The 20,040-nt window shown below is 62.8% G+C and overlaps 1 protein-coding gene and 1 long non-coding RNA gene across 7 annotated transcripts in view; one reads left to right on the forward strand and one right to left on the reverse strand.

Annotated features, from left to right (window-relative positions):
• The window catches only part of RADIL (Rap associating with DIL domain), a 71,697-nt gene extending 53,876 nt beyond the window's left edge, over nucleotides 1-17,821 (forward strand). For 4 of the 6 annotated variants that reach the window (XM_045075158.1, XM_013047107.2, XM_004775025.3 and 1 more), the window contains 10 exons: nucleotides 4,351-4,511; nucleotides 8,757-8,869; nucleotides 9,767-10,004; nucleotides 10,717-10,889; nucleotides 14,363-14,513; nucleotides 15,435-15,625; nucleotides 15,792-16,086; nucleotides 16,715-16,854; nucleotides 17,087-17,226; nucleotides 17,429-17,821. In XM_045075158.1, the coding sequence (XP_044931093.1) occupies nucleotides 4,351-4,511; nucleotides 8,757-8,869; nucleotides 9,767-10,004; nucleotides 10,717-10,889; nucleotides 14,363-14,513; nucleotides 15,435-15,625; nucleotides 15,792-16,086; nucleotides 16,715-16,854; nucleotides 17,087-17,226; nucleotides 17,429-17,723 (1,897 nt within the window). In that variant the 3' untranslated portion in view covers nucleotides 17,724-17,821. Of the gene's footprint in view, nucleotides 1-4,350; nucleotides 4,512-8,756; nucleotides 8,870-9,766; nucleotides 10,005-10,716; nucleotides 10,890-14,362; nucleotides 14,514-15,434; nucleotides 15,626-15,791; nucleotides 16,087-16,714; nucleotides 16,855-17,086; nucleotides 17,408-17,428 lie in introns of those variants that run through there. The other 2 variants (XM_045075160.1, XM_045075159.1) reach the window with 2 other exon arrangements.
• Nucleotides 11,822-19,541, reverse strand: LOC106003955. The gene is made up of 5 exons (XR_006605274.1): nucleotides 19,270-19,541; nucleotides 18,853-19,016; nucleotides 18,149-18,307; nucleotides 15,468-17,678; nucleotides 11,822-15,366 (listed from the first exon to the last, which is right to left on the reverse strand). It is a non-coding gene; the product is annotated as an uncharacterized LOC106003955 (long non-coding RNA).
• Nucleotides 19,542-20,040: the final 499 nt, after the last annotated feature.

Raw genomic sequence — 20,040 nt, forward strand, 5'->3', positions numbered from 1 at the left:
AAAAAAGCCATGAGTTCCGTGCTTGGCTTTCTCCTCCTCTGGGATTCTGCTGCTCTCCTTGGTATTGAAACCGCACTCCTTGGTAGGTGAACTTGGTCTCGGCTGGATTTCTTGTTGATCTTCTGGGGGAGGGGCCTGTTGTGATTCTCAAGTGTCTTTGCCCCAGGCGGAATTACACCGCCCTTACCCGGGGCCGGGGTGAGTAATCCGCTTGGGTTTGCTTTCAGGAGCTTTTGTTCCCTGAGCGCTTTCCGTAGAGTTCCAGAGGACGGGAATACAAATGGCGGCCTCCTGGTCTCCGGCCCGGAGGAGCCGAGAGCCCAGGGCCCCACTCCTCAGTGCGCCCTCAGAGAACAGCGCCCAGTTACTCCCGTCTGCCTGACCCTCCGGCCGCGCTCCGAGCTCACCGAGCCTGCGACCGGTTCAAGGTAACACGGAGCTGCGAGCTTACTGTCAGCTCTGCCTCTGTAGCCGGCTTTCCCGTTCCAATACCCGCAAGCTCTGCGTCACTCAGACACCCCCGATCCTTCTGTGACCCTGCGGGACCTGAGGCCACGCTGACCCCGCGTGGGCTTCGCCCCGGTTTAGCCTCTGGAGCGATGTCCCTCAGCGGAACAGACTTTTAAAAGTCCTGATTTTGTGCGCGGTTGCTCCGCCGCTTGCCGGGAGCCGGCCCCTCCCCCCGGGGTCTATCTTCCCGTCACTTTGGATTCACTTCTCCGCCGGTCCTACCTTTCAGAAAGTGGTTGTTTTTCTGTTTCCAGAATTGCTGTTCTTCTTCTCTTCGATCTGCCGATGGATTTTCAGGTGTTTGCAATCTTTAGATAAGCTATCTAGCTGATCTCCGGCTAGCTGAAGCAGTCTCAGCTTGCTACTTCTCCGCCATCTTCTGTGCATCTAATTTCTTTGAATTTTGAATATTTTTAGAACTTCTTAAATTTTAGTTTAATTTTTATTAGCAAAAATGCATTTGATTTTCTTTTCGGTAATAATTTCTCTCCCGTATGCTTCCCAAGTAGGTTTTTAAAAATTTATATTGGTGCAATCAGTGATTTGGCTTATTTTTATTTATTTTATTGTGGTAAAAAAACACCTAATTATTATTTTTATTTAAAAAAAGTTTTCTAGGTGTGACTGGGTGGCTTAGTGGGTTAAAGCCTCTACCTTTGGCTCAGGTCATGATCCCAGCGTCCTGGGATCGAGTCCTGCATCTGACTCTCTGCTCAGTGGGGGGCCCGCTTCCCTTCTCTCTCTGCCTGCCTCTCTTTCTACTTGTGATCTCTGTCAAATAAATAAAATCGTAAAAAAATTTTTTTTAATTTTTATTAAGATTTTATTTATTTGATAGAGAGTGTGGGGAGCATGGGGAGCAGCAGAGGGAGAGGGAGAAGCAGACTCCCCGCTGAGCAGGGAGACCGATACAGGGCTTGATCCCAGGACGCTGGGATCACGACCTGAGCCGAAGGCAGACGCTTGTCCAGCTGAGTCACCCAGGCGCCCCCAAAACCACCCCTTTAAGTTCTGAAATGCATATTCGCAGTTTCCGGTGTCTCCCTCCCTCGGCCCCTGGCAGCCACCATTCTGCATGAGTTGGACCTTCTCAGATATCGCAGCGGAATCTTGTGGTATTTTTCCTTCTGTGATCGGCTCAGTCCGTTTCACGGAACATCTTTAGCACACTGCAGGGTTTCCTTGATTTTTTAAAGGCTGAAATACATTTCATCAGACCATGTACCAGATTTCGTTTTTACCCTGTCCTCCGTCCGTGGACACTGAGTGTGACCCACATGTCCCGTATTGGCAGCCATGCGGCGCTGACCCAGGCACCGCTCGGCGATCCTGATCAGTTCCTTCTGGTGAATACGCAGACGTGGACTTGCCGGGTCAGACGGCGGCGCCGTTGTCCATGTTCTGAGGGTATCCGTCCTGTTTCCCACAGCGGCCGCTCCCTTTTGCACCCACCCCCCAGCAGTGCACAAGGGTCTCCGGTCTCTCCACACCCTCTCCGACACTTGTCATCTCTTGCCCTTTCGACGATGGCCACTCCCAACAGGTACGAGGCGAGTGCGCGTCGTGGTTTTGGTTTGCGTTCACCTGGCGGTTGGCGAGGCCGAGCACCTCCCTGCGTGCCCGTTGGCCGTCCGGAGGTCTTCTCTGGAGAAGTCTCTCTTCAGGTCTTCAACCCATTTTTTATCCAGGTTGTTAGTGTTTTTTGCTTTCGAATGATAGGCGTTCCTCCTGGGTCTGGAAACTAGCCCCGTGCAGATGCAGGGTTTGCAAGTGTTTCTTGCGCGCCATGGGTGGCTTTTTCACTCTACTGTGGCTTCCTCTGCTGTGCAGGAGCTTGGCAGCCCGAGGTCATCCCACTTGTCTGCTTTTGGGGTCCCATCCGTGAAACTGTTGCTTCTGCTCGGTGCTCGCTTGAAGGGAGGGCCCAGACCCCCCCGAGTTCGTGTACTGCTGCGTGTGGCCTGCAGGGGCAGGTGTGCTGTGATTCAACTCCAAAACGCCACTTGGCCATACCTGGTGGTTGACTTGTCAGGAGAGGCCTGTCTGTCCCTTTGAGTTCTGGGTGAAATTGAGAAGGGCCACGGATGTGGAAAACACAATGGAATTCAGCTCCGAAGAGCTGAATTGATCCTTTCTTACTGACCCGCAGCAGTCAGGGCTCTGGAAGATGAGCAGGGGGTGGCAGCCACAGACCTACCTAGCAGTGAGAGCAGGGACACCCGGCCCAAAGCCACTGCCTTCCCTCGCGGGGAGCAGGGCAGAGAGAGCGGTCACACCGTGGTGACACGAGTGAAGCTACGTCAGAGCAACGAAACTGCAGGCACGAGAGAACGTATACATGGGAGCCTGAGGTCCCCACCTGGGCCCACGGGGGCTGCCTCACAAGCCGACTACCGTGACACTGGCTGTGACCATCATGAACGACAGGAAGTCCCTGAGCTGCTGTGATGTCCCCTGGCCGGGCCTGGGGACAGCACTGTCCTCGCAGATGCCACTGCCTGGTCTCCCCCTCTGGGTCTGCCTGCAGAGTTGCTGTTCTGGCGTGGGGTCACTTGCACCACTGGGCACCCAGGGCGCTGTCCCTCGCAGACAGACCTGAGTCACATCTGTGTGGTTTGCTGCTCAACGGATCCGTGCTCATCTGTCAGAAGAGTGAGTCCTTGGGTGCAGTCACGCTGGCCCCGGGGACTGTGTCCTGGCCCTGCAGCCACCAGGCTTGGGCATCCTTAGAGGCTACCACAGCGCAGCCTGCTGACCTGCCTCTGCTGAGTGGGTGCGACAGGACAGGACATCAGGCCCAGAGAGACTGGCCCTTGACACTTGCAGTCGAGGAAACCCCAGAGCTCGGCACGGCCTCACCGTCTCCCCCTCGGACTTCCGGAGAGTGGCTCAGGACAGTACTGGGGGCTTCCTGCCACAGTCACAAGGTCCTGGATCCCAGGGGCTGGTGCACAGGAGACCAGAGGCGAGGAGAGGCGCCTGTGGTGGGTCTGGGCTTGGCCAGACCCCCTGGACCCGGGAGAGAGGTGGCCCTGATGTCGCCATCGTCCCCCAGAAAGGGAGCATGGAGTCTCAAGGTGCCGGCTCAGGAGGGAGGAGTGCCCCCAGGGCTACCTCCAGCCCGAGCTGGCTGTCACCCAGGCTTGTAGTGGGCATCAGAGGGGCGGGAAGATTCCAGCCCTGTGTCCAGTGCCTGGAAGCTTTCTGATTTAATCAGCTGCAGTGACACGTGCAGCCCTAGCAGGGGAGTCCATGTGAAGAGCGTGTGTGGGCAGCGCCAGGCCCAAATTGGGCAGCTTCTGGTTTCCTGACTGTTAACCCTAAGTCTCCCGGTGACGCGCTCTTAGGGCCTTGAGACCAACTGAGACCCACGGAGTCTCCACACTGTCTTCCAGCTACGTCCAGAAGGTTTTAGCTAATCCCGCCCGCACGCCTCCCACAGCAGTTCGTTTGTTGTTGGTTTAGCGTCAGTGACAGCCTGACTCTCGGGCTGCTGCTCCTGCCCACCAGCCGCCCCCTCCCGTACACACCCACGCGCTCTGCCACGCTCCCTCCTCGTCTCAGTCCCAGAAGAGAAGATGCTAGAAGAGTTTACAAGAATCCTTTCCCGAGGGCTGTGGCCCCTGGTGGCCCTTCCTGCACCGTCTGGAGGGCGTGCATCTCCAGCCCACGTGTCCCGCGGCTTGTCTGTTTACCCCCTGTTCCAGCCGGGCCGCGGTGGTTTTGCTGGGGTCCCACTGGTGTCCCGTTGGAACGAACGTCCTTGTGTGCACAGTGCTGATCCGGCCTCCCTTCCGGGGGGCCCCTCCAGGACTAACTCTGGGTCCTCTGTCTCGGCAGCCAGGAGCCCCTCTCCCTGGCCAGCTTCCCCATGGCGGGCCTGGTCCCGGACCTGCAGCACATTCTCTTCTGGATGTCCAACTCGGTGGAGCTGCTCTATTTCATTCAGCAGAAGTGCCCGCTCTACATGCAGAGTCTGGAGGAGGAGCTGGACGTCACAGGTGCGGGCTGCCGCTCCAGGGCGAGTGGGGGGACGGGGTGGGGGTGCGGGGGGGGGGCAGTGGCCCGGCCCCTCTTCATCCCAGGCTGGAGTCTGCCGCTCAAACCAAGGGAGGTGGCGCTGTGTCGGGGTCCCTCTGAAGGGGGTGACCCTGGCGGTCAGACAGACCCAGCCTCTCGTTCCCCGTCGCGTCACGCACTCAGTGTCTTCCGCCGCGTCACGCACTCAGTGTCTTCCGCCGCGTGTCGCCTGGGGAGGCTGGTAGAAAGCACGCGGTGCCTCGGCCCCGGGCTCTCCCTTACTGCGGGCTCCGGGGTTTCTGAGAGGAGACACGGTGCCCCCCGGGGGCTGGATGGCTTCGGGGTCTCTGTGGCAGGGGATGCGCCCGCAGAACCTGAGATGGCAGCAGCGGGAGAGACTGCCTGGGGCAGCCGGAGGTGGGGCTTCCAGAAGAGGGTGGGGCTTCCAGAAGGGGGTGGGGCTTCCAGAAGAGGGTGGGGCTTCCAGAAGAGGGTGGGGCTTCCAGAAGAGGGTGGGGCTTCCAGAAGAGGGTGGGGCTTCCAGAAGAGGGTGGCTGCAGCAGGGCCCTGAGGCTGGCTGGGACTTCAGTTGCCTCCTGTCTGCCTCGTGGCCCCAGGAACGAGCGGGAAAGGAGGGTGGGGTGGCTCCAGGGGCCGGGGCCACAGCCTTCGGTGGGTGAGCCTGGTTTTCATCCAGCTCCCTCACTCCTGTGACAAAACCAGAGCCGCTCACCCACCTCGGTCCCTGTGGTGGGGGGGGTCCTGGGCAGGCGTGGTCAGCGGCCCTGCCCCTGAAGGCTGCCCCCCTCACCCCCTGCCTCCCCCGGAGCTGGGAGGGAAGCCAGGCAGGCAGGCCGGGCCTGGCCAAGGCTCCCCCGTGGGCTCAGTCTGCCAGACGCAGCTAGGTGTCTGTGTGCTTAGCTGTGTCTCCTGGGGGGTGGCCGTGGGCTCCATGTGGGAGAACCCCAAGCAGATAGCCCGGGGCCCTGGACCTGGTCCAGGTGGTGTGGGACCCTGCTGAGCCCCCAGAAGGGGCTAGATTCCCAGAGCTGAGGGGCTCCTGGTGGCTGACGGTGAGGAGCAGTGGTCTGCACAGGTCAGGCTCCTACTGTGTGCTGGCTTAGCTGCCTGGGAGCTCTGCAGATGGGTGGACTGGAGGGCCAGCTGGGCCGATGCTGGGCCACGTGGAGCCAGTGGAGGAGGCCTGGTGGGGACGTGTCGGGACGCAGAGCCAGCCGCTGTGTCTGGGTCCCTTCTCGTCAGCCATGGCTTCTTTGTGCTTTCTTATCCCCCACCTCACAGTGAAAGGGACATTGGGAGCTTCCTTGGGCTTCTGGGGCCTGGGAATTAGGGCTTCTGGGGACATATCGAGGGACATACTGGAACCTTCTGTGTCCCAGTGGGCATTCAGGCCTGCTGACCTATTGCCCCCATCCCTGTTATCCTTGGGTGAACGTTGTGCAAGGCGTCCAGTGAGACCTCGCAGGACAGGCTGCTGTGTGCTCTGTCCCAAGGTCTGGGCCTGAAGCAGCCCGTTACCTGTTTTTTCCCCCCGAATATGACATAAACGGCCTTCCCTGTGCGTCTCCAAAGCCAGGGCACTGGGCTGTCCCGAGTGTGGTGCTTCCAGAACCTCGGGCCTCCCTCCTCCGAAGCCGGTCTCCTTGGGGCCTCCAGTGGTTCCAAGCGGAGGGGCCCCTCTTCTGGACATGGCGCTGGCCGGGGAGCACTGGGCCTCTGGCTGGTCTCCAAGCGCCTGTGGCCCTTCTGAGTTTGGGGCTGTTGACAGCGAGTCCCCCCCATTCTGGCTGCAGCAGAGTGAGCGGGGAGACGTGCTCCCGCCGTGGCTTCTGGGCACAGTGTTGGTGGGTGAGTCCCGCGGCCGCATCTCGTCTGCCCTGGTTTCACATGCTCTGCGGAGAGGCTGTGGTCTTTGGGTCCCGTCGGGCCTGCTGCCCGAGCACAGGGACCCCGCATCTGGCTACGTTAAACGGGCTACTTGGAGCTGGTGGGGGCTCCGCTTCCGTAGCTGCTGCCTCTGCTCTTGGAGGGAGTTATTTTTGGTCTGGTCCTGGAGGTTGCTTAGGCTGGCTGATGCTGGGCGAGAGCTGCTGCGTGGCGGGGGCCCCGCCTCTGTCCACCCTGGGGAGTGCGTGGGCCGGGGAAGCTGTGGCAGGACCCGGGTGTCCCACAAACTGTGTCCTGTGTGGGGCAGGCGCTGGAGAGCTTGGAGGAAACATCACATCAGCAGAGGCCAGAGGCCAGGTTAGAGTCGCCTCTCGGCCTCCTGACCTTCAGCAGGAAATTTCTGTGGGAAGAATTCTGAAAACAGATGTCACGTCCTGAATACTGGAAAATCGCCTTTGCGTTCCGCAAACAATCTCGGTTGTTCCAAGCTCTTACCCAGGACGCCTCCCTCCCACAGGCAGCCGGGAGGTGGGCCCAGCAGGGGTTGGGGGCATTTTATCCACGGAGAGCTCTCTGGGTACCTTTGTGGCTTTGCCTTAGCCATTGTGGATCTGGGGGCCTCCAGTAGAGGCCCCTGACCCCCTAAGGGCTTGTGTGAGTGTCAGCTTGGTTGGAAACTGAGCACAGGGATCCTGTATCTGGGAGCAACCCAGCAGAGCCTGCACCACAGGAGCAAGTGTTTCAGCTGGTTTTCCCGTGGCATCAGAGAGACCCATGCGGCATCTGCCGGGAGCCTTCCCATGGCTGTGCTCCGCAGAGTCCTGGTCTCCTCTATCTGCCGTCCCTCCCCTGCCAGAGCCCTCATGCCCATGCCGGGGGTAGAGGTGGGCTTTCTCAGACAAGGTGGCTGCCTAGGAGGTCCCCTGGTCTGGGCCCCGCTCTAGGGAGAGGGTTCGGAACTGGTTTCTTGGTCCGGGTCTTGCTGGCTTCGGTCGGCCGGGGGTCATGTTTGATCTACAGGGGCCGTGGTCAGCAGTGGGCACCTTGCGTGCTTCTGTAAGCCTGGGGTTGCTACAGTCCAGCAGCCTAGTAAGAGCCTCTTGCTCCCCCAAGCCATGGGACCCCCAAAGTTGCCTGATTTACCTCTCCTCTGAAAGCCAGTGGGGCTGCCGGGAGCAGCGAGACCCTATCAGGGTCAGTCCCAAGTGCGACTCCATAGCCGGGTTCAAGGGAGGACCCTGGGCAGGTGGGGCAGGCCTCTGGCGGGTTCCAGGGGAGTGAGCCCTTCGCGGGTGGTCTGTGGGCCCAGGGGCAGGAGAGACCTGAGACCTGCAAAGAGAAGTGCCTCGAACAGTGGTGCATCCAGATGTTGCGGGGGGGCGAGGGCGCGCGGCTCTGTTTCCATTCTGTGCTCCTGGAGCCCCTCCCCAGCCCTGGGAGGAGAGCCCGAGACGGTGGGACCTGCGCTGCGTGGGAATGAAAAGGCCGTAGCAAATGAGCAGCACCTGTCTCTGCGGGACACACGCGTCCCAGCTGCCTGCCCGCAGCTCCGCGGTGAAGCAAGTTGCTGAGAGGGCGGGAGACCGGGCCGTGGGCACTCCGGCTGAGCGCTGCTGGGGCGCTGCGTGTCTCCCGTGTCGGTGGGGGGGGGGGGGCCCTTCAGGACATTCCCTTCCCCCCTCCCATCCCCGGGCTTCTTGCCTTTGCAGAAACCCCTCCCAGATGGAAGGAACCACCAGGCACCCACGGGCACCCCGTCACCCTGCTGGGCAGTCTCCCTGCCGGCCGCCCAGGCTCAGCTCCAGCCCGATGGGGGACGTGGATGCCCCTGGGCCTGTGGTTCTGGGGGACGCGCATGGAGACGAGGCCGCCCCCCTCCGTGGGGCTGTGGAGATCCCGGGCATTCTCTCCCGCGTGCCGGGAGGAGAATGGGGCACGTAGGCTGTTTGGTTTCTCTCTTCTCGGAAACATCACGGTTCTGGGGAGTGACGGTCTCCTTCAGAGCTCTGGCCGGTGTGCCTTTGACCTGTGTGCGGAGTAGGAAGTGGCTGCAGGGGACCTGGGTCAGAATCTGCTCTTGCTGGGGCTGCTGGTTCCAGCAGAAAACGTGTCCAGAGTCTTCACTAACGAGCCGCGGATGCACCTCTTGTGGCTTTGGCATCGCTGGGCCTGGGAGTACAGGGCCCTGGGAAGGCGCGGCAGCCGGGCTGGGGGCAGCCGGCCGCGCTGGGTCTCTTTGGTTCTTGCGGCCCCAAACCCCAGATGGGGACGTGGCCTGCGCCCTCCAGGGGTGACTGTGTGCTGCCGTCTCCCCATAGGCTCCAGGGAGTCGCTGTTCTCCTGTGCACTGACGGCCAGCGAGGAGGCCATGGCGGCGCTGGAGGAGGTCATTCTGCACGCCTTCCAGCAGTGCGTGTACTACGTCTCCAAGGTGCGGCGCGCGGCTGGCTCGCTCCCACGTGGCGGGGGCTGCTCCTCGTGGCGCCCCCACCCGGGCTGGGGGTGGGACACCTGGAAGAAGACGGGTTCTCGTCCCGCCACTGCTCGAGGATTTGGGGCTCTAATGGCTGCCTCTGTGCCCTCGAGGGCCGGCTCCCAGCTCCTCAACCTCCTGCTCGCATCGCCCTTGTCCTGGAGGCGGCCGGCTGTGCAGGGCCCGTGGTGCTGGAGGGCTGGAGCAGTGCTCGGAGAACCGATGGGGTTGAGACGGTTGAGTCGGGCAGCCCTGTGCTCAGTTGCTCCCAGCTGCGCGGAGCCCGGTGTTGAGGAGGACACAGCCTCAGTGTCTCGGGCAAGTGGGGAGAAGCCCCCAGTCCATGTGCCCAGGGGTCCGAGTGGGGATGCACGTGGCCCTTGACCTGTTGTCCCAGGATCACCTTGAGGGGTGGGGGCAGCAAGGACTCCCCAGGGAGGAGTGCGTTCACCTTGTTTCTGGGGAGCAGCCGATGCTGCCCTGTTACCCCCGAGACGAGTGTGGGTGCCTGCCGTCCCCCCGGCCTTCCGCCAGGGCTGCTGCCTTGGGCCCCAGGCTGCCGTGCCTGGCTTGGCTCTGCAGGAGGGGTGCGCCAGTACCAGGGGTGTGGTCCCAAGAGACCAGCTGGCTGCCCGCTGGCCACTCTTCTGTCTGCTAAAACAGGGGCACAGTCCCCCACCCCCCCAGACCTGTGGGACGTCTCTGGCAGCCCTTTGGTCAGGCTCTCTGCCCCTCCGGGTGTCCTCTGCACCTTTCCCCGGGGCTGGCCCTAGGCAGCTGGGGCCTGTCTGGCAGGACATGCACTAGGCCCAGGCAGGGCCTTGTGTGCAGCTGGTGTTTCCCTCTCACCCCCAGTCCCTGTACGTCTGCCTCCCGGCCCTGCTGGAGTGCCCCCCTTTCCAGACGGAGCGCCGGGAGAGCTGGTGCTCTGCCCCCCAGCTGCCTGAGGAACTGCGCCATGTCGTGTCCGTGTACCAGGCCACCATGGACCTCCTGCGGCAGTTCCGGGTGCACCCCGAGATCGCCTCGCAGGTGCTGGCCTACCTCTTTTTCTTCTCCAGCACTCTGCTCTTCAACCAGCTCCTGGACAAGGGTGAGGGCCGGGTGGGGGTGCGGCTGGGGACCCCTACCCCTGCTGCGGGAGAAGCCAAGCGGGTGCTCGCAGGCACTGGGGGTGCTGAGGCATCTCACTGCTTGGGGGTCCAGGTGGCAGGTTGAGGCCCAGGAGAGCAGCTTCTGCGGCAGAGCAGGTCCTCCAGGAGCAGTACTGTCTGGCAGGGTCTGCAGAGCGGCCCCAGGGTAGGGGTGGGGTCTGCACAGGCCTTTTCTGTTCCTTTTATCTCCACACAGCCCAGGCGGGGAGCGAGGAGGGACAGGCTCAGAGAAGGGGCGTGGCCTCTGCATCCCTGGCTCTCCTCCCTGCCAGGGGCTTGGGGTGCCAGTTCCTTCCAGCCAGGGGGCCCCACTGGGACACAGGAACGTGACCATGCCGTGCTGCAGACCCATGGCACATATTACGAGCGTGACCTTCCTGGGCTGGTCGGGGTCCACGGGCAGGATCTGGGTGGGAGCAGGGGTCCTTGGCTGTAGGTGCGATGGTTGCATTTGGGATTCTGTGGGTGTTCCAGCCCTCCCTCCCAGAGAAGGGTTCAGAAGCAGGCTAGGGGCCTTGGAAACCTGTGTACGGTTATCAGGCCTGTTCTCAGAGGCTTTGCCATCAGGGAGGACAGGTGTTGGGGAGGCCGGTACCCGCCACCCAGGAGGGGCTGCTGGGCATCAGGTGTGACCTTGTGTCCCGGCTCCAGGCCCCTCTCTGAGCTGCTTCCACTGGCCCCGCGGTGTCCAGGCCTGTGCCCGCCTGCAGCAGCTCCTGGAGTGGATGCGGAGTGCTGGCCATGGGGAGGCCGGGGAGCGCTTCTTCCGGAAGCTTTCCTGCACACTCAACTTGCTGGCCACGCCCCGCGCACAGCTCATCCAGGTAGGGGGGCACCAGACAGATCGGGCGAGGGTCACGGCCCTGGCTTCCGGGGCCCCGAGAGCTTGCAGAAGGCTTCTGTCCCACAGCTGTGCCCCGCACCGTCTGACTCCACACAGCCGGGACTCTGCGCGTGTGATGAAGGTCAGGGGCCCCGGGATGGGGGCCTCCTTTGCTTGTCCACTGGGCCCCGTCTAAGCACGTGACGCTTAGAAGCGGAAGAGGGAGGCAGAAGCCTGGGTCCGAGAAAGGACGGGAGGAGGGGCTCGATGGCCCAGCTGGCTCTGCAGAGGGACTGTGGGCCATGGTGGCCTCCAGAAGCTGGGCAGGGGCCTCAGCCGGATTCGGACGGCCCACGTGTGCAGGGAAGACGAGCCGTGCTGGCTCCTTGGCTTCGGCCCCATATCTGGGGACGTCTGGCCCCCGGAACTGTGTGTGGTCACTTGTCGGAGGCATGACAGGAAGCTAGGACACCCCCACCCCCACCCCCCTGGTAGCTACCTGACAGTGGTCACGGATGATCCATGAAAGCGAACCAGTGGTGTCCCTTTCCCGCCTGGCAGTAGTGCCGCAGGGACCATGGGGAGAGGTGCGCATGGCTGGCACCGCTGGGAGCGTCGGGACCATGGGCACCTTGGGCATAGCCACCAGGACACCCCTGCGGGGATCACAGACCTGCCCGTCTGGTGTCAAGTCTGAGCCTCCATCTCAGCCTGAGAGTCACCCCACAGAAGGTCTCACGTGCTTTTGGGTCACCGGTGCTCTAAGTAACGGCGGTAGCTGCTGGCTGACTGCGCACCCGCGGGGTGTGACCAGCTGCCCGCACAGCAACCTCAGCCTTGTGCTGGCCACCCCGGGGCCCCACGGCCCCGGATCGCTCAGCAGGTACAGCCCCCCACATGCTGGAGCCTAGACCCTGCTCAGGTGTCAAAATGTTGAATTCCGGGATTGTTTTATTCTTAAAGTAACACATGGGTTCACCAGAGGAAATTCAGAAACAGGACATGTGGGTGCAGATCACGGATGGAACCTGGGCATCTGGTTGGCTTCTCGGTGGCACGAGTCCCCAGGGAGAAAGAACACAGAGGAGATGCGACGTGCCAAGCTAGCAGGCGGGTGACCGTCTGAGCTACAGAAAAGGCCCGAGAACGCGGAGAGAACCGGCCCAAGGGAAGGTCCTGGCCCGGGAGCAGCCAAACCCAGCAGTGTGAAGAGAGCAGAGGAGCAACAGGCCAGGAGCGGCTCTCTGAAGAGCGGAAGGAAGTGGGAGGTCACCAACAGCCAGTGTGGAAACCGAGAAGGGGACATCTTCAGCACGGACGTTGACGGATAGTGATGACTGCGTCTTTGTCAAACTGTGGAAAACATTTGAAACTGCTCACAGGAATGGGCGAGTTTGCCGTGGCTGCCCTGCTACAGGGGCTGCGGCCCAGACATCACAGATGCGCGCACGGAGGTCACCGGGCCACCAGCGCCCCACTCCGCGCCCAGCCACCCTGGTCAATGCGAGACGCACAGGAAGAGGACGAAGCAGTGGCGCCGGGTCCTACTGCCCCTTCCCACCCGGCCAGGCGCCCGGGCTGAGTTCTAGAGCGCAGACGGCAAGGAGGCTTCCTGGGGGCCAGGGAGCTTCTGAGGGCTGCAGGCACGACTGCTGCCTGCTCCGTGGGGGCCTGTGCCCTACCCTTGGCACAGGCTGGCCTGGCAGTGCTGGGTGGCTGGTGACAGCCTGGGGGGAGCAGACCTGCGTCCCACCGTGAGCCGGCCGGGCAGACTCGGCACCCTCTCTGGGAACGGGAGGGAGTGGGTTCCGACACGAGACGGATGTGGGGAGAGGGGGTGGGGGACACGGATCGGGTTGGCAGATTGTCTGTGAATGGCTGCGTGGTCCATATTTCAGCCTTCATGAGCCATGGAGAAGTTGGCCATCCCAGGTTCCTTGTTGTTGTTTTAATGCTTTTATAAAAATCTGAAAACCATTTTTAGCTTGAGGGCCCTATAAATATAGGCTTCAGGCCACAGTTCACCATTCCCTGAAACAGACTTCAGGGAGAAGAAACTTAAAAAATCATCTTCATAAAGAGAAGACCTTAGTGTCGGTAAAATAACAGGACTTTATAAAAGAACCTAAAGGATTCTTGGAAACTAAAACCATGACCGCAGAGAGGAAGGACTCAGTGGCAAGATCGGGAGACAGAGTCCAGGAAGTCACCCAGAAAGTGTCCCTGAACTCAGGTAAGGACACGGAGTGTACTGGGCCCGTGCTGACACCAGCCCTGGATGCCGCACGGCCACGGGAGGAAAGCTGGGATTCTAGGAACTGAGCAAACCCAAAGGCACCGCCTCGGGCCAGCAGAGGCCGTCCTGAGCTGGGCGGCAAGGGGGCAGCTCCCAGAGGCTGCCCTGCACCCCAACAAGGTAGCCTCAGGACACGGTTGTCCGTCCAGCGAAGGCACTGGCTACCCACAGCCCCAGCCTCTTGGCAGTAAACCCAGAAGAGAGAGAAGCAGAGGAGCAAAGGCAGGGAAGAGAGGAGGACCCGCCGGCGAGGCCCAGGCTCCAAACACTGAATCAGGAAAGAGCAGGGGAGGTGGCTGCTGCGGCATGGGGGGGACCAATACCGCCCCCCCCCCCGTTTCCCTGAGATTCCAGAGCGCGCTGCCAGGATCCAAGAGCTTGAAGGGGGAGCAGACTTGCAGAGGGCTGAGCGCCGCACCATCGGGACACGGCCATGAGAAGCCTGTGAACTTTCTGGAAGAATAAGGACACATCCTGGAGATGAGCCATCAGGGTGCTTTCTGACTTTCAAGAGCCAAGTCAGAGGCTGGGGGCCCCAGAGGGCATGAGTTGGGCCAGCGCCTCCAACAGCAGTCATGAGTGACGGTGTCACAGCGAAGCGGATTCACCCGCAGAGGAGAGATGGACCCAGAAAACCAGAGAGGAGGGGCGTCCCTGGCCAGTGGAGACCAGGGTTGCAGGGGACGGTGTAGGCGGTTGGATTTCATGCACAAGTTCACCTTCTTCCGCACAGCTTGGGCTGCTGGTCCCACTTGAGGGAGCCTCCCTGTCCTGTGCCCACAGAGCCAATCTTGGGGGTCCCAGGTGGCAGGCTTTGTGTTTATGCTTTCCTTTCAGCCTGGTGGGTCAGGTCTCTGATGTGCTGTAAAGCAGGAGTCCTGCTTTTCAAATCCCGGGGACTCTTTCCCTCCTTTCTCAGCCCTGGGGGTGGGTGCCGTGGTGGTGGGCATAGTCAGTAGACAGAGCCCTGGGTGGGGTGCTTGCTGGCTGCCCCCTGGGCCCCTCAGTGACCTCACCAGCCCCCAGGAGCACCAAGGCCCGCGTGAGTGAGCTGGGAGCATGGGGCCAGGCAGCCCAGGTCCTCTGCCCCTGCCCCCAGAGTGCTTAGGATACCCCTCCTGGGGGTGTGGCAGTGCCATCCGGGAGCCTTTGATCACCAGCTTCTGCTTGTCGCACAGATGAGCTGGGCAAACCTGCGGGCCGCCTTCCCCACCCTGAGCCCTGCGCAGCTGCACCGGCTGCTGACCCAGTACCAGCTGGCCTCGGCCGTGGGCCCCATGAGTGCCTGGGAGCCAGGCGCCCAGGACAGCCCCGAAGCCTTCAAGTCAGGTGAGCCGCCTCTAGGCCACGAACTGGAGGCCCTGTGCGCCATGATGGGGCAAAAGGAGCTCCCTGGGGGACTTCCTGCGGGAGCCTGCAGAGCCTTGGGGACCTTCATCCTGGGCCATCTTCCTCTGGGAACACCCTGCCCTGTCCCCCACCTGGGGACCTGGAGACCCTCACAGAGTGGGGTGGGGGTAGTCAGAGCCCACAGGCCATGACCTAGATCCAACCTCCGGGTCCGGCTGGGTCCTGCCCACTGAGGGGCCCGAGGCTGTGGCCTTGCTTGGGGCATAGCCGACCAAGAGGAGAGCAGGGTCTGTGCGTGGAGACAGTGTGCTTGCCACGTGCGTGCGCACATATGGCCCACGTGGGCCTGTGTCTCTCTCACAACTAGGGACACATCTCTCCGCTGCATGATATACTATGACACACAGAAGTTACAAGGACGTAGAAACTATAGTTGGAAACTGTGTCCCTGTCCCCCAGGGGCTCAGCCTGGACAGAGCTACTGCTCTGAGCAGGACTGTGGGCTCCTCACTTTGGAGGCCTGCGACGTGGGGGTGCTCTGCTGGAGGCCCCCATGGGGTGGGTCTGTTTTAGGGCAGACATGCCCCCCACTGTCTGAGTTCCAGGGCCACATGCAGGTCACAGTGGACAGGGGCAGTTGGGGGGGGGTGCCCAGAGGGGAAGTGTTAGGGGCCCACTGTGGGCAGAGGTTCCAGCCGGCAGCTCAAGCTTTGCCCTTGCGGGTCACCGGACACAGATGGCGGAGCGCTGGTCTGGGCAGGTTGCCTTTGCCCGGATGCCCCACGGCCGCGTCCCCAGTCCTGATGGTATGGGGTGGGGGTGGCTGGCACACCTGGGGAGGAACAGGAAGTCTGGTCTTGCTGGGCCTGTCATGCCATCCCCTGCCCCTCCCCCCAACAGAGGAGGTCCTGGAGTCCTATGAAAACCCCCCACCCATTGTGCTGCCGAGCGAGGGCTTCCAGGTGGACTTGGAGGCCGACTGCCTGGACGACAGCATCTACCAGCACCTTCTCTACATCCGCCACTTCCTGTGGAGTCTGCGTAGCAAGCCCAGCCCCAGTGGGGGGTCTTCCCAGTCAGGGGGCCTCGAGGTACCGGGTGTAGCTGGGGGGGGCGCGGACTCAGAGAGCAGGGTGGCCGGGGGCAGCCAGCTCAGGGCCTGGCTGCTGCTGCCCCTGGGAGTGCCCGGAGCCCCTCTAGTTCTCCCACCACGCCCGGCCGCCACGTCCCTGAGTTCTTTCTCCCCTTGCCGCCCAGGGCCCGTACCACACCACCTCTGAGGGCCAGAGCGGCCCACTAGTTTGCAGGGGAGCCCGTGAAGCTGGCCAGGGGCGCCCTCTGGCTTCTGCGGGGGCTCCCCGTGCTGGGGGCCTTTCAGGAAGGCAGAGCCGCGGGGGCCCCCAGGCTGGCCCCCTGCACGTAGACTCCTCGTGCCTACTCACGCCTCCCAGCACCCCACTCAGCCTCGAGCCCACTGGCCCGGACTGGCCCGAGCCTAGAGGCACCTGTGGGAAAGTGCTCCTGGAAGGGAGGAGGAACGCAGCTCCAGGAGGTGAGACGTGTCCCCGGGCTCACGCTCGCACCCCAGCCCTGTGGCCACCTGGCAGAGCCCCTTGGGAGTCATGCCACCGTGAGGTCCTGGTGGTACATCCGCCTGGGGCTCGCAGTGCCTGCCCAGGATGCCAGAGGGCGGCTGGGCCATGCAGAGCCATCTGTGGGAGTAAGTTGCTACCCTGGGGATAGAGGGAGGCCGGGAGGAATGGGGGTCTCCAGGCCATGGCAGCGCCAGCCGGGCTCCTGGAGATCTGAGTGCTGGGGCCACCTCCACAGGTCTTTCCGGGTGGCTCCAGCTCAAGAAGGGGGCAGGCTGGCTCAGGGCTCTGGTGCTGGGCTGGGGGGCTGGGTCAGACGGGGGGTGGACAGAGGTGGAGTCAGCATTTAGAGGTGCAGAGGGAAGAAGCAGGGTCTCAGAATGAGCCTGGGCAGAGGCCCCCGTTCAGCCCCTGGAAATGCCCGCCACGGTGGGGGGAGGGGGTGGAGGTGCCTCTTCCAAACACACAGGGGTGTGACCCCCTTACCCTGACAGTAGTTGGGGACTTGCTAGAACACAATGAGCACCCTTCCTGGGGACAGGACACCACAGCAGTGCAGACAGAGCCCCCTGCTCCTTGCCCACGCAGGGGACAGCGTGGGTCCCGCGGACGAGCCCCCTGCAGCCCCTTCCAGCCGCAGCTCCAGCACAGAGGATTTCTGCTACGTCTTCGTTGTGGAGCTGGAGCGGGGCCCCTCCGGGTTGGGGATGGGCCTGATCGACGGGCTGGTGAGTGGCCCTCTGGGCTCCACTGGGCCGGGCCCTCTCCGGCCCCCAGCTCGTGGGGAAGGTCGGGAGCAGGGCTAGGAGTGCAGCGGGTGGCTCGCAGGCATCTGAGAGGAGGGAAGGGCCTGCAGGGGACGTGACAGTGTCTGGCGCTGCCCTCGCAGCCCTGTGGCAGAGCTCGTGAGGGAGCCGGGCCCAGGCGCACAGAAGCCTGAGGCCGCCACTTCTCCCCCAGCACACGCCGCTGGGCGCCCCCGGGCTCTACATCCAGACCCTGCTCCCGGGCAGTCCCGCAGCTTCAGATGGCCGCCTGTCCCTGGGAGACCGCATCCTGGAGGTGAACGGCAGCAGCCTGGCGGGTGTCAGCTACCTGAGGTACCCCCCGCCCTCGTGCTGCAGCCATCAGGGGAGCCCCTGGCCCATGAGCAGGTCCCATCCTGACCCTGTGCTGGGTGTGAGGGAGCAGAGGTGCAGCGCTCAGCTGGCTCCTTCAACCTCTGAGCACACCGCAGCCCCACCGGGGGGCCCCTTGAGGGGGTGTGTCACAGCAGGGTGACAGAGTGGGTCCCTATCCCAGGTTCCCCCAAAGCCCTGCGTGCCTCACCCACCCCAAGGCTGGGCCTGCGGGGAGTCCCCACAACGCGAGCCTGGCTCCCTCCTCCTCCCCCTGCGCTGGGTTTCAGAGCCGTGAACCTTATCCGAAATGGGGGCAAGAAGATGCGGTTTTTGGTTGCCAAGTCCGACGTGGAAACAGCCAAGAAGATCCGCTTCCGCACGCCGCCCTCCTAGGGCGACGGCCACCTCCTGCTGTGCTGTTCCCGTGTTCCCTGTTGTGGAAGACATACATCTTAGTGTATATTTTATTTATCTGACAGAGAACACTAAGTTGTGATGTTTGTTACAGAGCTTTTATGTATAAAGATTTTAATGGAAATGTACAGATTCAATAAACTATCTTTCGTATTCTGAAGGGCTGGCCGTGTGTGGAATGAAGGTGGGCGCGGCGCCGGGCTCCCCAGGAGGACACAGGGTCCCAGTGGGGTCTTACCTCTGCCCCCTGCCCCCACCCTGAAGCACGGAGCTCCTGCTCAGCACACAGTCAGCATAGCTCAAAGACGGTCTAGAACCGCCTGCCCCAACCCCCGCCAGGCAGTAGCTCGAGCCCTTACCCCACTGGGGGCACCTGGGCCTCCTCTCCCTCACCACAGCCATGACTGGGCCCTAATACCAGCTGGTAATCTGCGGCCGGGCCAGCGTCCCCCGGGTCACCCTCCCCTCACCCCAGCAGGAGACTCACCTGGTCCACCAGGTGGCTGGCTGTGGTGGGGGTTGCGGCGACAGCAGGGCTTGGACACCTGCGCCAGGCGTGTTCAGCAGGCTCGGCAGCAGTGGCCGTAGCAGGGAGCTCAGGGCTGGGCTCGGGGCCAGAGTCGTCTTCTTGGAGAGGAACAGAGACCTGGAGGAATAGGGGCCCTGTCAGCTGCCGACACACCCCTCACAGGGAGAGGGGTCTCAGGGAGGGAGTCCCCCCCCGCCAGCCTGAGCACTAGGTTGGTCCTGAGTACTAGGCTTCCCGCAGCCCCACATGGCCTGCTGGTGAGTGCGGGGGGAGAGGCGTGCCCGTGGCCACATCACATGTATTTTTTTTTTAAAACTCATTTTAAACACGTGATTGAACCCAAAAGGAAAACGCTTAGAGCCCCAAATCCAGGGTGCCAGTTCCAAAAGGCCAGCAGCAGCCCAAGGCAGGCCTGCCCAGCTCCTGGTCTTGGCGGCTCAGCGCCAGAGAGAAACCCGAGGAGCTGAATGGGGGTCCTACGTAGCTGGGTTCCCAAGGGGCTGGAGCCCTGGGAGTGGGGACACACGCACAGAGTCCCCAGCAGGCCCCTTCCAGGCAGTAACGGTTTACTGCGCCCAGCTCCTGCCCACTTTCCCAGACGCTGCCGTAATGTCACCCTGAAACACCAGGACAGCGCTCAGGTCCCAGAACAACTCCCTCACCCGCACTCCGAGCAGCTGCAGGGGACTCGGAGCTCCAGGTGGGGTCCTCCCGGCCTCGTAGGCCAACTCGCCCACCAGGGATGCTCTCAAGACACAGCCGACGTGTGAGCGGCCAAGCCCAGCTCCCCAGGATGTCTCAAGCTCCGGTCCCTCCTGTCCACAGCCTGTTGGCCAAAGCACAGAGGACGAAAGCCCGTGGTCAGCGGGCAGCTCCCCGCTTCCCACCAGGCGGCAGCAAGTGCATGGACTGAAGACTCAGGGAGTGAAAACTCCCCGGGTTTGAACTCGATAGCTTCTGTCTAGACTCTCAGGCAGCAGGGCGGTCCGCCAGGCAGAGAAAACGTAAAGGCAGCGTCTCTGGACTGGCCCTGGCTCGCTGACAAGCGGGGGAACGTGTCTTCTCCAACCCACGCTCACCACCTAGTTCGCGCGCCGCTTTGGGACCCAAACTTCCAGCACGTGGAAACGCCGCAGGCCGAGCGCCGGCTGAAAACACGCCCTGAGACCTGGCAAAACCAGCAGCTCCCTCTGGACCGACCATCTCCTCAGCCCCGGCCTGCCTTCCCGCCTCGCGCCCGGGCCGCGCGGGGCGGGCAGGGGGCGGCCGAACCGGGTCTGTCCCGTCCGGCGAGGACCAGGGGCCCCCAAGCGCGCTCCGCCCCGACGCCCACCGCTCCGCTCCACGGGCGCGTCACCTGTCGTCTGCCGGAGGTCCTCGGGGACCGGCCTCGGAGCCCGGCTCGGTCCGGTCCGCGAACCGCGTCCGCCCGCCGCAGCAGCGCGGTTCTGGCGTCCGCACGGTCCGGCGTCCGGGGGCGGGGCCAGCGGCGGCGGGGCGGGCGGGGCGGGGGAGACCGGCGGCTCGCGGAGCACCAGCGCCACCTGGTGTCCCGGATGCCTGCGCGCAGCCGGCGGAGCTGAGGGGCCCTGGGAGCTAGTGTCCAAGGCAGGAAGCTGACCTCAGTGGAACTGGGGCAGAAGGCACTAAGGGGTGGGGGGAGGAACCACGACACCTCTCTTGCGCTTCCACACTCGGCTAGTCTCCCCCACTCGGCATAATACCAGCGCGATCCTGGCTTGGGGTGGGGGGTCCCTGCTGGGTTGGCCCTGCCCTTCCTCCAGATGGCAAAAGACTGCAGGCCAGAAGAGCCGCAGCTTCTACGTCTTCCATCATTCAGTAGCATCAGA

This window comes from Mustela putorius, unplaced genomic scaffold (genome assembly GCF_011764305.1).
Source record: "Mustela putorius furo isolate JIRA1106 unplaced genomic scaffold, ASM1176430v1.1 tig00000139_pilon_pilon_pilon, whole genome shotgun sequence".
Lineage (NCBI taxonomy): Eukaryota > Metazoa > Chordata > Mammalia > Carnivora > Mustelidae > Mustela > Mustela putorius.